This window comes from Eleginops maclovinus, chromosome 18 (assembly GCF_036324505.1).
Source record: "Eleginops maclovinus isolate JMC-PN-2008 ecotype Puerto Natales chromosome 18, JC_Emac_rtc_rv5, whole genome shotgun sequence".
Classification (NCBI taxonomy): domain Eukaryota; kingdom Metazoa; phylum Chordata; class Actinopteri; order Perciformes; family Eleginopidae; genus Eleginops; species Eleginops maclovinus.
In genome coordinates, this window is record NC_086366.1 from 6,629,115 (window position 1) to 6,647,628 (window position 18,514).

At 43.6% G+C, this 18,514-nt stretch overlaps 1 protein-coding gene across 1 annotated transcript in view; it reads right to left on the minus strand.

The window, feature by feature from the left end:
- clmpb (CXADR like membrane protein b) overlaps nt 1-18,514 on the minus strand; it is a 64,312-nt gene that overhangs the window by 18,058 nt on the left and 27,740 nt on the right. Inside the window, exon 2 of the mRNA XM_063906960.1 lies at nt 308-459. Coding sequence (XP_063763030.1) covers nt 308-459 — 152 coding nt within the window. The remainder of the gene's footprint in view (nt 1-307; nt 460-18,514) is intronic.

Consider the following 18,514-nt stretch of genomic DNA (forward strand, 5'->3'; position numbering starts at 1 on the left):
TCCTTTTGTAAATTACCAATTAAAGAAGCATTATTTTTATTTGTGTGAGTTTTACTTAGCTGTTGGCCTGGCAATCAAACTAATTAGATACAGTAATTAATTGCTGACAATTTCCAAGGTTTGAGTTGAGTTATGCCATGTTTAATTGATTCTACGTTCTTTAATCTATCACTTGTGTTTTGTTTGTTTGAAATGTAAAACCCCCTGAGACAAAGGTATATTGGACTATTTGAATACATTTCAATAGACAATACCGTATGACAATGGAAAGTTGAGGAGGGAACAGAAAAAAGGGATCTTATCTCACCACTTTCTGTTTGGAGTTTGGCTTCTGCAGTAGCCACTCGATGTCGAGAGAGCTGGATGACGGGAACTGGTGGTGGCATGGTAAGGTGGCATTGTCCCCGACGACCTTCTTCATCTCCGTCTGGGCACCCACTGACAGCAGGCTGCATAGGACTGGAAAAAGAAAGAGAGAGAGGGAGGGAGAGGTGCAGAGACGTCAGATAGGGACACTCGAGACAAAAGGCAGATGCTGCAGATTGGAAGCAAAACCGTGCCAATAGAGGAAATTGAGACGCAGCGAGAGATATGATCCGGAATCCCGATCACAATCTGACAGGTGCTGAGACACGTCATAACAGGACACTGAACAGAGAGCATCCCTTTTTTACGGGAAATAGAGTTTGGCACAGGAGGTCAGAGAGAGGTATTATGATGATCTTTTTGTCAACCATTTTTGACAAGGGCAGTCAAAGAACACATTGTTATTCACAGCATCAGCCGGGGGGAATAGTGAGAGGGAAGGTTCACAGCTCTTTGATTACAGAGGTGAAGGACTACCTGCACATGGACACTGTTTTAAAACTGAAGATATACAGCTATTGAGTGACTTTAACTACTACTCATATGTGTAAGGAAAAGCAGTTCAAATGGGCTTGACATTTGAGACTCTCTTCAAACAGAACATGCAATCTTAGGAAGACACATACCCCAAAACATCCCTGAGTCTACACATTAGAGAACTTGGGTTGCAGTACAGAAGCAATAATTATAATTGTGGGCACAAGAGATTGACTTTGGGCACATGCCAGACTGTCAGGGCCTGAGTCTCAGCGGGGGAGCAGCAAGGCTAATTTATTGGAAGATGCTGGACAGCCCGGCGGGCTTGAGTGGAATTATCCAGAAGCGTCAGGGGGGTTTGCTGGAAGCTGCAGCTATGGATTGTGTCGGTGTGTGTGTGTGTGTGTGTGTGTGTGTGTGTGTGTTTTTGTGTGTTAAGAAGGGGGTGGTGCACTGCTGAGATATCCTACCCCCTCCACCTGGTAAAAAGAATGTACAGTACTGCCACTGATCTTACGCACACAAATGTGACAGATATTTTTGGCTCTACAACATTCAACTTGCCTTTAATTAAATTGCTGATCAAGCCGGTAGCTCTTCCCGAGTGCTTAAAATAAAGTCATCCAGCCAGCAGACGATCATTTGGAATCATGTACAGGTTGTGTAAATATTACTGAATGTCTTCTTCATTAGTCTGCTGCTTAATAGCTCATAATTGTAATATAACCTCCAGTTTGCACAGTACAAATATAAACCAGGGTGTGGAACATTTATTTAAAGAGAAACGATGAGCAGCCACAGGTGTCGTGTCTGCGGTGGAGTGATTCAACTCAGAGACAATCTTTGAAATAATCCCTTTGTGCTCAACAGGCACGATCGCATGCGGTCAAATGTTCCACCGGAGGCCACATGTGGCCAGTGAATGCATCAGCACTCACTGGGCGCCTGTCCACTTGTTCCTTGGTCCATCCTCACAGGAGCCAACACCCAGTCCCATAAGTGATCTCAGGGGCAATGAAAATGTCAGCTCTGCGCTGTGAAACCAATGAGTCAGTGCTGACGCAGGACACAGAGGAGTAGCCCCACACAAACAACTTCTTCCAAGGGAGCTTCAGTCAAACGGATCACATCATCTGCTGGATTTCAGCATTTCTTCAAGTTTGGTTAAAGTTCTGTCTCTACTTTGTGAGTCTGGTAAAAGCCTGAGCTCCAGGCAACTCACTGTCAATCAAGTTTGAGGTTTCCAATTGGTATTCACGAGTTGGAAAGCGAGAGGGAACTTCACGGTTCAGTGTTTGTGAGTCTATTTGGCAGCCCAGGAGTGACAGGATGCAATGCTGAGGTCCTTCTGCTCTGTTGGACCACATGCTCGGTTCAAATCATTAGTCAGCAGAAAAGTAAGGCACACCCGTCCTAACAGAGGAGCTCCGGGACCCTGAAGGTATCCCCTCTTAGGACTTCTTAATGTGGCCTTTGCAGGGTCGTTCATCTTGTGGGCTCCCCACCAATCTTAGTTTGGATGTCAGAAAAGAGGCCTTAATAAAAAAAATGTAATACATTTCAAGGTGACGAATGGTTAAATTGTGTGTGTGTGTGTGTGTGTGTGTTCGGTACAGTTGGTCAGACCTAATGGAGCGAGTAAATACATGATGGTGTTCTGCTGGGAGACCTTTTCTCACTGTCTCCCCTTTAGCTCCCCAGGCTAACCTCTGTAATCAGCACTCCCACACCCGTCAAGGGTTCCGGGCTGAACCAAGAAACTGTATAGCGGTCCTGATAAGAGCGGCTTCTTCTGTTCTCACCTCCCACCTCCTACTTAACTGCCCAGCGCTTTAACTATAGGCTCCGTGAATGCAAGAGTTAACCCGAAAGATAGACAGGGCCAGTGTGAAATTGGGGGCATTGCAATCGTGGTATAGACTTTCCACAAGCTGACTTTAAATTGAACTTCATTCAATTATTGGGTAAACCCACCATCTTTGGCATTGCGTCATTGGCCAACAATGAGGATTTGAGTGATAAATGATGTGTGTTGTACTTAGGAAAATTGACAGAAAATATGCTGTTTCTTAGTCTTAGTTTTAGCCAAAAAGAGTTGGCAGACATATCCAAAAAGGGGATTGGTTGGCACACCGTGGCTGCACCCCACTTTCCGACTTATTTATGGTCTTGGAGAGGGGCTTTTGTGCTGTGGAATGGATGACACAGTGCTCCCAAAATAAGTCCGCCTTGATGTGCGTTTGCATTTGGATTGGCCTCATTTACCGTGTGCACAGCTGGGATGGTTGGACTGCAAGACCCCATCGTTTGTGTCAACATTAAACTATGAGACACAAGGTAATTCGTTGCTGTGGCAGCTATGCACACACAGTATGAAAAATTGTTTGCTCAGTGAAGTTTGGGTTTATGACCTTGGCTTTCAAATCTGCAGTAAGGTGACCTAGAAAGCATAAAAAAACAGGGAACATTTGAGCTGAAACCGAGATAACGCTGTTCGTCACAGGGCTGTGCCTGCATCACATGTCTTTATGAGATTCCATAAGGACATGGCAAAGGCTATCTACATAAACATAGCCATCTTGAGGGAGAGATAAATGTCGAGAGGACTTGTGAAATTATAGCTGGCGCCAAATCCCAGGCCATGTCCTCCAACGTTTTTTTTTTTTTCTCTCATTGTGTCTGCTTTTCTCAGCTCTGTTTGGCTCAGCTTCATGCTTTCATTTGTAGCAAAGTCCAATCTTTACCAAAAGAAAGGAAGGAATGAAGCATATCATAATTAACAAAAGAAAGTGGAAGCTAACACCAGAGGAAAGAGAGAGGGCGCATTAGAGAGAGACAGATATGACAAAGAGAGAGGGAGTGAGAGGCTACAGTAAAATATGAAGGAACCCATTTCTATGAAAAGGCCCTAGGGGGAGTTGTGCTCCAGTAAATCCGCCTTACAGAGCGCTGCAATCTTGTTATAGTGTGGCCAGTGAGACGGACAGACAGACAAACAAGGCAGGCCTGGATCTTTCACAGCGCGCAAAGTCAAGCCCCATATCCCCCCAGTCAGCACATTGGCCGGCTGGAGCCTTTGCTATGTCCAAAGCTTCTGACCTCTGGTACTCAAACAGAGCAGACCAGAGAGGGGAGAGGGACAGGGTGAGATACAGGGGGTGAGAGAAGTGAAAGGGCAGAGAAAAATGGGCTGCAGGAGGGGTGGAGGGATGGTGCAATGCCTTATTTTGAGCACTTACTGTAAGTCACTGGTGTGGAGGATGGATTATAGCGTCACAAAGGTGGTTTTAGACATTGGTTAGCAGGAGCACAATGGGAGAAACAGACTGGAGGTATAACATTTTTATTTCTGCAGATAATTTCCCATTGTGTGCATTCAAGATGCTTTTCATGTACATTGTACACATGTGCCCATCTACAATTTCCTTGACATGGCTGCGTATGCTTGATGTCGACACGCAGATGCAATGACTATCTTTTGACGACAGTAAATATCTCCTCAGCACACACACCTTTGATTTAGAATACAGCTGTCATAAGACTCAAATCACATTTGAGTTATGTGTACAGCCTCGCTGCAGCAGGCAAAAGTAACAATCATCTCCCAACCCTGCCAATCTGCCAGGGACTGTTTATCTTCGGTGAATTACAGACTTATCAAGGCACTGGGTTGAATGCAGGAGAATGAGAACTGATTAGGCTGCGACCTCCATAGAAACTTTATGTAACTAGCAAAATCTGACATGGCAAATATTATTACAATTCCTCCATTCTTACTGCTGACATGAAGCCAGTTTTTAGCTGAGTTGGGGACGCGCTGAGAGGAACATAGGGCTGATGAGACAATAGTGAAATACTCACAGCTCAGCGTACTGTTTTAAAGCATGTGCCGGCCGGCACCAAATCTACAGAAAATCCAGCGTGACCTGAATTGGCTATTGAGATGCCAAACATATATGCTATAAATACTACAAAAGTGACACAGATATTCACAGAGTAGGTTACATCCTGCCCTTTCCTCTTCCCTGATCTCTTTGAAGTTGGTGAGACAGACTTGCTTGAAACACCAACACTTTCTTCTGATGTCTCGGCAGACAAGAAGTCGCCTCCAGTTGTTGGTGCAAAACGAGTGCCTACAAAAAACAACCCCTGTGCGCTGTCTGTGCGAGAGAAGCCATACAGCCACGGCTCCCTTTTTAATTACAGCTTCTTAAGGGGTAAGTCTCTTTAAATGCACCTAAAGTTATCATCCCCCATTACAACACATGTTTTGCATATGGCACACTACACTAGTCTCCTTGTAGTTTCAAGGTCCAAACTCATGAATACATTGCTTCCAGTGAAAAATCAAAGGGGCCGTTTTTTGTTTTTTTTCCCTGACTGGAGGCTGACTCTTTGAAGGGATAAAATCCCATAATCCTCCTCGTCTCACTCCCAGCGACCGACACTCCCTGCTGCTGACATGGAGCTTTTGTTGATAACACTACAATAACGTACGTGGTGTCATTACCGAGGAATGAGTACGGAACAAATAAGAGCTAAATGCTAATTAGCAATAGCTTACAAGAAGATCCGGAATAACTCCTTCCTCTTTCTACATTGCCTAAATATGACTGTTGTTGTTCCACCCTCACATGGAAATTGTTACAAGAACTGTGTCACTGCTTTAGGAATATCTTGCAACACTTGTTATGTTTCTCCTCAGGGGAAAAAAATATAACTTCTCGCTAACAAGCAGCTTGTACAACTTATGCACTGTTCCAGTCATTGATGAATGGGACCAGAGACAGCTGAGATATTTGCTTTGTTTACAGAACAGAAGAAAAGAAAGGATTACTTATTGACTATATGCAATTTAGCTTCAGAGTGTAACCTTTATTTTCCATTATGTGTAGCTCCTTGAAGGCTACTCGAGGAGTAAATCATACAGAGGTTGAAAACATCTAAAAGCAAAACCAGTCCGGCTAATGTTCATCTTTGATGAGAGGTTACTAAGAAGTCTGCTTGAGCAGTAATGGATGGGTTCGAGGATCAAAAGAGAAACGGAATAATTTCTACGATCATCCCTTGAACTTGGAAGGGTGGATTGGCTGGAAAAAGAGAGGAAGGACCAACGACACTGGTGAAATGGGAGATAAATTACCACTTAGGTCTAAATAATATACAGTCCTGTGGTAAATATTCAACTCTTATGGCTCTCATTTGCATGCCTTTCATGCCCTCATCGTTGCTGTCACGTAAAGCGATCGGGACGCCGTCCCACTGACAGATCCCCAAAATAGATCCAAAATTAGTTTTGCGAAGAGCACTTTTAATTCCCCCAAAGTATTCTGCATTTTCTCTCAGCAAAATAAGGAAGTAGGGAGGAGATGGGAAAAAAAGCTAATTACGCCATTCCTCAAGGGAGGGAGACTCAGGGAAACCTGCTTACAGCGCAATACACATCTTCTCAACGCTGCATCTGGTGGCGTCACCCACACTCATGGGTGTAGCTGTCCAAGATGCTATAGCTACGCCATAAATCTTCTGGTTTTAGCCTGAAATGGTCCAAGGAGCACAGAGCTTCTCATAAAGGGCTACACTTTGGTTCAACGTCTTTCTCTCCTGTATGGAAAACACTGTCTTTCACCTTCTTTTTCACAAGTCAACTTCGCTGGGTTTAGGTTTTCTTTTTACAATAACTTTAAACATAAACACATTTATTTGAAATGAAAGAAAACATTCACACAATGCATATAATTGTGAGCAGCATTTTTATTCCTTGCACTTTATGTGGCTTTGGTTAAAAACAAAAAAACACAGCTTGAAATTTGAGTAAGAGGAAAGAGTGACTTATCTATGACTGTCATTGGCTGGATTTTTTTTGTCTTTTTGGATTTAAAAACAATGTATCACCTTGGAAAGGATGGTCTCCATTATAAACACGTGTACTAATACTTCTTAAACACTGCAGCCTGACTTGTAGAGTAATCCGCAGAAGCTTTTGTGTTGTTAAACGGCTACAGGGTTACATTTGGCTTCGAAAAACACCATTCAAGACAATATAAAGTGTTCAGACTGAGCAAGGTCCACATGTCAAATGGTCTGTTTTGCACTCAATAACACGCTTCAGTTAAATGGGGCTTGGACAGTGACCTCTCCACTTTGCTGCAGCAACGGATCTACCCAACATCTGGCCGAGCCATTCACTTTATTCTGCATGAGCGTCTCCAAAGCTCTGACTATAGAGAATCAAGCAGCAAAGTATTGTAGAAATGCATCACAAAGCTAATAGAATCTGTGTGTGGGTATGTGTGTGTGTTAAGGGCACATCCTCCCTGCAGAGCGTGAACACGGCCTTGAATAAACCTGCTGTCGCCCCCAGAACACAGTTAATGGAGGACCGAGGAGAGTAATCCCTCTGATGTATAAGGACTTTTTCAAAAAGTGCCTTATTCTTTTTCGCTGTTGCCCAACACATTTCCATGATACTCATTTCACTAGCATGTGTCTGAAGCTGAATAGAAAATGATTCCTTCATTTCCAAATGGTAAGTCAGCAATTTGGGCTATCAAAGAAAAACAACTCCAAATCCGGTTAGAGAAATTATATTTGCTCTGACAGATATCAAATTTGGTTTCCCTCACAAATTCCGTTCCTGCAAAGGGAACATTTTTCCTATTCCTTCTCATTCAACAGGGTTTTTGTCCCGGGGCTGAGCTTATTTCTTGGTCTGTGTGGCATCGCAGTATTTTTGTTGGCAGGGCTTTGTGAATAAGAGCGGAAAATATTCATCACAGAGATCTCCGGTAAAGGTACAGACACGACAGTGGAAAGTTGTTCTTCGCTGACTTCAAGCTCTGTTTGACCATGCATGCCTGACAGATGGTGCAGACAGAAACACGATGAGCTGTATTCATTAAAACACTGCAGAAGACAGGTTTGCCTGCTGCTGATCAACTTAAAGCTCTCCTGCTGGGCACTGGTGTGGTATGATATCATATCCAAGCACTGCTGGAGCACGGACAGATGGGCTAACTTTGATACAAACACCCATAATGCCAACAGTGCACATATAAACAACCTTTTTTCTCCTGCTTCTCTTCTTGGCACATAATGCAAACAGTGGGCACAGTTCTTTTTCGCCGTGACACAAAATGCTCTTCAATTTCCCCCGTTATTTATGTGGACTAATCTCAATTTGTGGCTGGCAAGCGTATGAACGAACTCCTCTCACATTGTTGGAGTGACTGGACATGGGCACTGACCTCAGCGGATCAATACTTAATAAGCTTTTGTGCTGCCAACTCCATTTTGCTGCAATCTGCAATTTTTTTTATGTCCATTAGGTTGAAAATAGAGCTGACTATGTGTATGACCACAGGAAGTGGAATGTAACGCGGTCGCCCGGGCTCCTTCTGATGATGGATGTTGCACAAAAGTGCGAGACCGATGAAAATTGTACAAATATTCTCCACCTCATGCACTATAATATACGACTACACCCCTGACTTTTATTAAATGCAATTCAATACGCCAGTGGTGTTTCAAAGAAGCCTTTAACAACTTGTGGGAAGACAATAAATGCCACAGTAGGCTATATGGTTAAGTTTTTGTGCATGTGACTAAGAAAGGGAGAGAACAAGCCCAGAGCTATGCTATATTTGGAGCTGCACTAAGTCTCAGTCTCTAAGATAGCCCCAATCTGGATACATAAGCACTACATTTTGGGAGCTCACAGTCAGTAGAGTGTGGGGATTCTGGACGCCCTTCGTATTATTTCCCTCCTTTTTCTCGCCTTTCTGTCCACGCAGATTAAACTCCATTATCTAGGTCACTGCAATTTTTCTGTCACCATCCAAAGTCCAAGTTCACCTGGGGTTAGACAGCGAAGCCTCTCTAGCAAAAAAACCCCACTAATTTCCTTTGCTGTGTCCACGGGAAAATAGGAACTGAACACAACAGAGCAGCTCCCATGTTGTACATTTCAGCGGCTAATTGAAAACAGACGGGACGCTAACTCCCTCTCTCCATCCGCCCAGCTCTAACGCTGCGTCACTGACATATTAGTGCTGTCGCCAGTCCTCTGGTATGCATCTGACATATGACTTTGCTTGATCGGTTAAGCAGAAAATAACAAAGCAGGGGACGCGTCATACACAAACAACAGCATGATATTGTTACAGCCGCTGTAGCTGCAGCTGCAAAGGACAAAGAGATAACCTATCCATCCAAGCCCGTGACTAGGAAGGACACGTCGATGGCTGCCATTTCCCCAGAGGTGAGCAGATGCCACGTCTGTTTTGGCAGCTGTATACCGAGAGGTGTTGACTTGTGGGGCGCTGACGGAGGCTGACTGGTGACTGCACTATTGGTCAACAGGGGGCTGCTAGGCTTCCAGGAAAGGCCTCACTTAGGCTCATTTAGGAGAGTTAATGGACCAGCATACCATCTGTCCTTAAGATGAGCTAAGCCAATTCATAAAGGAAACTAACCTTTTTCACCGACTAGACACAGAAACAAAACAAACCCAGTGAAACACACATACTTAACAGTTAAGTGTGAGTGAGAAATATTGAAAAGACTCAGTATCTTGTGTGTGAATGATGGCTGTAGACGGTTTAAGTGTTTTTCCTTTCGGAGGACCATACAAACGCATTAGTGCTTTGTAGCTTTTTAAAAGTAATCAGAGTTTTCAATGTCTCCTAGCAGTGATACAAAAACACACACAGTGACACGCTCCTCCAAACAAACGCCTGTCCTTTGTGCTGCTCGGTACTACTTCTTCCCAACCCCCCCCGAGTCTAGCAAAAGAATGCCCACGCGGCCACATCCGAGGGCGGAGAGAAGATTGAAACCAGATGAATTGAGCTTGGGTACTGCCTGCTCGCCAGGCCCATATTTCACTCCCCAAAGCCTGATTAAAATGAGGTGAGGCACTAGCTGGGCCAAGGCAGCTTATTCCAGCTCGGGGAAGGACATTTGCTTGTAGAAACTCTGAAGAAAACGGGGCGAAGGTCACTGAAGTTTTGCTCCTCCTGCCCCTGTAAAAGGTTTTATGTGATAAAACGAAGAAAGTTCCTAAATTTCCAGTGATAAAATTAATCCCCATTGAAAGATGGATTTGAATACACTTGATTCTGCCTGAAAACAAGAAGGAATCTGTCACCTTGAATTGAGGAATAAATTAGGCCATTTGCGTGGAAACTGTGCACTGATGTGCCAAAGGAAACGAGGGCAAACTGCAAGGATTGTGGAGCATGAATTATTAGCGTCATGCAGACTTTAGATATAACATATTAAAGATCAAAGTGAAAACAAAAGGCAATAATACTGTAACGACACAGGATTTTTGAAGACAGAAATCCAGGATGTGTTTCAATGTTTGAATTATATATACATCACTATAGCTTTTCCATTTTGGGGCCAAATATTAAACCGTAAGAGTAAGTCGTGAATGAATAATGTTCCTGAGAGAATGTAAGGTTAGTTTGTAAGTCCTATTTTGCCTTTAAAAGGTTTGTTTTTTTTAAGGGAAGAAAGCACATGTCAACAATAAGCTCTGAACACTGAAGAGGATACGATTCTGTTTTCAGGATCTCTGAGGCATAATGTTCATGTTTGTGTCCACACACATTACAGTCAGTGTTGTGCAATGCTGCAAACTTTGGACAAGATTCAGTGGGACTAAGAGGAAAGAGAGAAAAAAATCCTCCAAACATGCCACGTGTTGTTTTCTTCTGCCTTGACCAGTTACATTGCTTCACCAAATGAGTGTGTCTCTACGCTGGAGGTCATGTCTTTGTATGCATGCGTTTGTGTGTGCGTACATGGAGGAAAGAGAGTGCAGTCTTTCTGGGTCTACATCACAGCGAGAGACAGAGAAGCAGTCTGTAGGTGTGTGTGAAACTTAACACATGTGTGTGAGTGTGACTGAATGATTAGCGGCAGGTTCTCATCCACTGTCTGCAGTCGCCTCTCCCCAGATAGCGATGCAGAGTGGGAGAATTATTGGTACTACTTTCCAGCGCTGGCTTCTCTCTCTTTCCCTCCAATGCAGCTGGTCGGCCACACTCGCCACTCATTGCCAAACACACTCCCCGCTATCCCCTTGACATTTTAGCTATGTTACCGCTGAGAGAGTTGTGGCTCGCCGGCCTGCCGCCTGCCTGTACACACGAGTAAATAAGAACCAGCTCATTTCATTTGGCCATAATGTTAAATCAGCATTTGCTTGGTCAACGAGAGGTTAATCTCATTACCTTTTGCTAAATGCCATACTTGGGCTTCCTCTGACAAGACCAAGGCTAGACACAAGTTAATTAAAAGAGCAATTAAAAGAAGACAGTGAGTCCAACTGAACAGCGGTAATACGTTCCCTCGACACCAGCACAGCGATGTTGTATTACAATGTTCTCCAGTAGTTTGTCACTTATAACAAACCACTCCTCATTACCAACAAAGGAGACTAGTAATAGCGGAGCAATAGAAAAGCCTGGCATGAGATTGGCTTGTCTTGTGGTTGAACATGTGCTTCAAACTAACCTTCAACACTGTTTGTGGTTTACCTACTGTGAGGCGCCTTATTAAAAGCAAGCCTGAACACAATACACACGCACACCATTACAGCAGTTAATCAACTCTTACAGGTTGTTAAAAAATCTGACACGCAATTAGTCCAGACCGTGTTGGAGGATACTTCAATGTCATCGATGAGGGTGATATATTAAAGTGGCGCTTCAAATTTGACTCTACCTTTAGTGCTCTAAAAACACTAGTTTGAGGCTTAAACTTTGGAAAATAGAAAAGGAATGTTAGAGTTGTTAGTTTAGGTGAAGAAATAAGAAGAAATATGAATATAGAAGTAGAAGGGAGTTGGTATTCTGAAACCTGAGCCCAGTCGGCTCAGATTGCATAGCTGGACAGCTCTGCTGTGATTGGTCAAGTGCTTAGAGATGTACCGCCTCCTTAGCCTATCACGTACGATGTGTCGGAGCGCTAGCCAAGAGAAGCGCAAATGGTACATAGTGATGTCATTATGTTACAGAAGAAAACAAAAGAGTCCAATGGAGGAGTTTCAGGCAGGCGGGGGGAAGGAATTTTGGCTTTTGCAGACCATTTACAGGCACCAAAACACATGGAAAAAGCCTCAAAAAGCATAATAAAGCCCCTTTAATACATTGAAACTAACCTATTTTAATGGTAAATGTACGGTATACCGGTAAAAATCTATTAGTTATCCAACAAATGACAAACATTATGCATCCTTTCTTCATATCATTTTAATATTGCACACCATGATGCGGGATTAACGTCGTAAAGAGTAACGTCACCCTGAACGTGTGATCTGACTTTACAAAAACTCCCCCTCTTTGTCTACGTCTATAAGAGGCATTAGGCACTTTTTGCGAGGGAGCTGGGGAGGTAGACTGCTAGCTGCCTGCCCTGTGAGTACGACTACCGGCTCCAGCCTCGCTACAGATGAATCATAAACAAGTCTCTTGGCCTCTGTGACTTAATCCCCTGTGACATTGCCACAGGGACATAGAGAAAGGAGGGAGTGGAGAAAAAGGAAAACATGCCCTGTGCTCAAAATTCAAGTGAATTAAACATTAGGAGGAATGAGGTGTATCTGAGGATATGTCACTGAGTTGAAGTCGTAATTTAACGCATCTGGATGTGTTGTTGAAGATTCTTTTTTTGGAATGAGTGGGGGACAAAGGGACTTTCATTTTTGCTTCATAAAAGTTGCCGTCGCTTCATCTCAGGCTCTACCTTTGAGCTCCCTCTTTTCCTCCATGTGTGTATTATGCAAATTCATGTCCCACAGTCCTTTCATTTACATTTGGCCACACAGCTTAAGCTTGGGTAGTCTACAGAGTGTGGCAGCTCCTGCTATAATCAACATCATGCTCCTTTTAGGCATGAGAAAGCATACCCGGGAGGGAGCAATAAATGGATTTATTTTAGGAACCAGAATGAAAAAATCTTGGTTAGGGCCAGACATGCTAAGTGCTTTGTCCCTTATGCATCAGCCCTTGGGCAGTATTTCCTTCCTAATTAAAAGCAGAACAAGGTGCAGGCTAGAAACAGTGTAGGCAGTGTGCTGTAACAGAGGTGGGAGCAGTCCAGCCCGGCGGTGTTTTCTTTTTCCTCTAAAAGTTTGGGGTATGATTCTCACTCTGCAGGTTGTGCTGATGCGAGGCGCTTTTGTCTCGAGATTAATGAAAGACGTTTGGCTCTGTGGCATTTTGGATCCCACGCAGAGGTTAAAAAAAGCCCCTGACCAGTGAAAGGTTTATGGGCCATGCCACAGTAAATGTTCTGCTCACTCGAGGAAGCAATTCTTTCATCCTACACTTTCTCTACAATTTTTACCGACACAACAAATAGATGAAAAAGTGAGACTGTATTTCAAACCATTTTCTGGCTGAGGGAAAATTCAATCGCAGCCTGCAGAATAAACCATGTTTTTCTATCTTTCCACCCGGTGTTACTTACTGTATGTGTTGCATATTTCAGCGTGCTGACACTAATAACTGGTTAATGCGTGTTTATGTCAGAAGGCTAACCTCATTGTAATACCCTGGATCTTCCATTGGTATGCAGGCATGACTATTATTATCTGGAGGAGGGATTCAGGAGGCCAGGTGGAGATTACAAGTCCCATATGTCTGTCTGGTTAACATGATTTACAAACAGTCTCAACTTAACATTTTTAAGTCACTCTGAATGTGTTGCCACAAAACCAAAGAGCAACAGGCTTTAAGGCCAGGATGGGGAATTCCGGGTGTGAATCTGTCTTATGTTGGGGCTAAAAGAAGCAGGTGTGTGTCTTAGTTGAACATATTCAAGATTAGTATAGAATCCTGATGCATGTTTATAAAAACTAACCTGGGAGTGTTCGAAAAATACAAAAAAAGATGGAGATGGTTGAGAGTGTACACACACACACACACACACACACACACACACACACACACACACACACACACACACACACACACACACACACACACACACACACACACACACACACACACACACACACACACGCACACGCACACGCACACACACACACACACACACAGTCGTAGCGGTAAAAGCACACACTTTTTGCCCCTGCATGGCGCCTGCTCATCCGAGAGTACTTAATGCCTGTGCCATGCATGGCTGGACCAATGCCAGGAAGATGACAATGTCCTCCCCTGAGCGCAGAAGAAGAAACTGTTCAGACATCTCAGCTTTCCCTCCTACGTGCCACATGCTGGCCCCGGTGCATCCCTAACCACTAATTCCATCTGAAGAGGCATCGGGGTTCGAGTACAAGACCACCGCTCAGATCGAGGAGGCGATGCAGCCGTGGTAAAACCGAGGCCACAAAGAAGCGTCTTTTACCAAGAGAGACCTAGAGTTAGAGGAGTAATTTAGTGTTGTTCTGAGGAAAAAATATAATTTGCATCCTGTAAAAATAAATCTGTTTTTCTTGAACCGTGAAAATGGATTTTATTGTTAATTTTTTATCGTACAAATTATTGAGGAAACTCATGAACCAAAAAACTGCTTGGGAAAACAAGTGGAGTTATCCCCCTGGCAGAATTCAATTATCCTGGAAAGTAGGATTTAAAGACTACACACGAGGCGAAGAGACTTGATAAAAATTGCCTTCTTTCTGCGGTGTAGATCCATTTGCAACAGACATGTGTTTATTTACCCCAATGTAGCCAATCAGGAACAATTTATCTCCCCTTATCCCTGGTGAATTAGGTACTAATCTGTTTGCTGAGGGGAAAAAGAGAGAAAGGGAAGGAAAAAAGCTTTTCTCTCTCGTCCTCTCGGTATTAATATTTCTATTAGTGGTGCCTTGCTATGATGTGATGTGACACTTATGGGTCCGCTTGAGGAGCCAGGCTAATACGGGGATAGAAGAGCACGTCGGTCTGGGAGACAAGAGGATTTCGCTCCACCTGAGATCTAGGCAGTGTGTGTGTACTCACCAGTGCACTGGACGCAGTGTGTGTCTGCATATGGTGTGTGCAAATAAGCACATTAGAGTGCGATCTGCTGGACTTCTTAATGCAGATGTTCACGCGGTGTGTGAGCTGGGCTGCATCGCATGCTGATTCAGGCTCTCTGTGCGGGAGTGATGGGTAAGAAGACTACTCCTGTATGGTTTAATGAGCAGAAGAGTTTAGCCCGGAGCGAGGTCTTTGGGAGCAAACACACATCCAGCGTAAAGCCAGAATGTCCTCTTCTCTTCCAATACACTCACTAGACGGAGCATCCATACCTAATTAGTTTGAGCACTCACATACACACTGCTGCGGTTTGCATACCTAGCAGATCCGCGCGCGCAAGTCTGCATGCACACTGAGGGGTGGGGGGGGTAATGCTGCCCTAAGCAGTATGCTACTGACTCCATGGTGTGACCTTCAAGCCCCAACGTCCTTTGTCCCTGAGATGTCCTTTATCGCAGCCTTGCTCCAATCCCACGCTAATGCAAAGGGAGGAGGGGTTGGGAATTACATCTGCATGAGCTCAAGAGTGAGCGTATAACAGGGAAATGGGTGTGTGGTGGTGGTGGTGGTGGGGGTGGGGGGGGGGGGGGTCCCCTTCTGTCTTAGCAGATTCATACTGAATAGATAATGCATTCTCGTCACTACAGTCACAATTTGCATTTCCCTTTACACATCGGCAGCATGCATATCTTTAAATAACATGTCTCCACTGTGTATGCATAAGGTGTTAAACACATGCATCTAACATGTTAATGTCCTCTGTAATAAAAGTGATTCAAATTCTGATCACGGCTAGAAGGAGGCCGTGCCCCTCCCATTCAATCCCCCCAGCTACCCCGTACAGTATACGTAGATCATCTCGACTGCTAAAAGCGCAGAGAGAAATGCCTAATGACATTTGAAGGGTTGCCTTACATATAGAGATCCCACTGGCAGTTTCCCAATACAGCAGCGAGTTCCTCTCTAAAGAGCGCAGTGGATTAAAGATGGTCAGCCTCTGCTCTGCTGCTGTAATGTCACTGGTTTTTAGCAGGAATTAGTTTTAATGTCACTCCGTCTCGCGCACCTGAATGTCACTGGCTTTTAATTGGCCTGCTTGTGAAATGGCAGTGTTACTTGTGTCTGGCAGCTATGTATGGATGAAAGGAATGGAGTTTAAATATTACTGTATTTGATCTATTTTTAGCTCTGGGAACCGTGTTATGGTACATTGCACCAGACCCAGCGCCAAATAGTTAAAGTGTTTGAACACAAGCCATTGCAAATGGACCGATCCTCGTCCTAAATGGACTGCTGCATTGCTTCATTACTGCCAGAATTCAACTTGATGAAGTGTGGAGGAAAGTGCACAGAAGGTAAAAGTTTCCCACAGCAAAAGGAATACTGTTTTTTCCTTATTATCACCACACATAAAGAGCCTTCTGCAGGGCCACTGATGCACTGCGATGCTTTGTGCTTCCCGGTCCCGCAGGAGTTTGGTGGTGCAGTACAGATGATAATGTATTGGGCAGAATAGATCATACGGCATATTATGCACTTGATCTCAAATACAGCCAAGAAAAAAAATATCAAGTCTGCAGAGGCAAATGCAGTACCCTGGGATGTACCCTGAGAGTACAAACATTCAGAGGTCAGAGGTCAAACCAGTCACAGCTGCTTTAAAGTCCATAGCCTATGGGTTCTGGGGACACACTAATCAGACTCACACACACATACACATTCTGTCTCTGTCTCACACACACATGCAGCATATAGCCCAAACAAATCCGGAAAGGGCATCAGTGACATTACAGGACACACACATCATGTAATGAGACACAGCATCTAGCATCAGATCTGCTGATGTTCACAAAGATTCTACAAAGACTGAATTTATCCATAAAACAAGATACAAATATATCAAATATGAACTTCAGAAACTATCAGAAAGGGATAGTTGTTCTCATCCTCTTTGCTTTTTTAGAATTTTGTCAGAAATGTAACAGTGACACATTTAACTCAAGTTTACTCAACACTTCAATGATGATGATAGAGAAAACAGGTTCATGTTACCTGAAACAAAAACAAATATGAACCAGAAAGCAGTCACGTACAGAGCCACGGTTAGTTTAACTTCCCGTATCAGTTGTTATTATTCAGAAAAATAATAAAGATTGGTGAAAAACTTTGGTTAAACCAATATCTTAATTTATGAAAGTGTTATTAAATAGTGTGATCTATTAGTTATGATGTAAGAAACCAATTAAAAAACAAGGGTTGAACTAGAAATCTCCCTTGGTTGAGAATTTTAACTAATGAATTTTTTAATTGCTATTTTATTGGTCTATTTTTCTGGGAATTTAATATGTTTGAAAGTGCACAATACAAAAAAAATTCAACAAGGTAATTTTAGAATTATGTTTGCCAACAATGACGTTTCATTAGTTGTAGTTTGTTGTGTGTTTGTCTGTCTGTAGGAAGAATAACCAATGCTAACGCTAGTGCTAATGAGGATCTGAATAAAAGACATGAAGATTCCAGACGCTCACTGACCATCAGAAGCCAAACTATGGCCAATCTGTTTCTGCCGTTTAACCACAGTGACATTACCGTGTGGGATGGGTCACATGGGCCAGGCTAGCTCACAACAGCCTCTTGTCCACCGCGGTGCTTCAGACACACTCCAGTAAAATGAGCTCCTATTGTTTGCTCACATACATAAAGAGTCTTCAGAGGGAAGTGTTCACACATCATGATTCAAGCCCACTGTGCCCACACTCCAGAGTAAAAAAAATCTGGGTCATGTCTTCTAAGGGAATTGTTTAAATTCTTCCAGCTAAATTGCTAATTTGTATGCCGTGCTATGCATTAAAATCCCTCTTTCGGTGATGGTATTTAGTTCAAGACAAGGGAACAGTGAGCTGTGACAGTCTGCTGTGATCTTCAGAGTCAGTTGGCCGTGGATGCAAACCTCATGTGTTCTCAGCAGGCCCCATTAGCTCTCTGGAAAACTCATGACATGTAATAGCCCCGCTGATGACAAGCTGCTAATGATCCCTCTAGCTCAGGCAAACAGTCAAGTTTCCAAACCCCCTCTGTATTTCACCCGTCACCCCCGAGGAAACTGCAGATCCACAATCAGGGGTTTGGAGTTTTAAAACTGGAATCTGAAGGAATTGCAAAATGAGAATGTGTTGCGCAAATGTTACTGGAATCGTAACAAAAAAAAGAGGTTTCTACTTTCAGGAAATCAAATGAGTTGTTTCTGGAGCTTGACGTCCTAGAGGAAGCACTTACACTCAAATAAACACACGGAGACGGAGAATAAACACGACACTATAAAACCTCACATAGATGTAGAGAGAAATAAAAGTGTTGAAATGGTGGATGTGACCTTTGGTGGATTCTTTTCTCTCTTTAACTCCCTTGTGGTTCTGGTGCAGCCCGACTATGTTCCAGCAAGAGGGAATTTATCATCTCTCTGTGACTATACATGGCAATCAGGTAAGTCTGGGGATAAGAATAGCCCGCCCAGAAAGAGGCTCCTGCAAGTTAACACAGCTCTTCAGCTCAAGTACACGGTGAGAATACTGAGCTGCGTTCAGGCAAACACACTCGCATACAAGAGTGCATACACACCAGCGAAAAACAGGAGAATTCAAGGACAGAAAAGGCAAAGCTGGTCTGGGACTCTC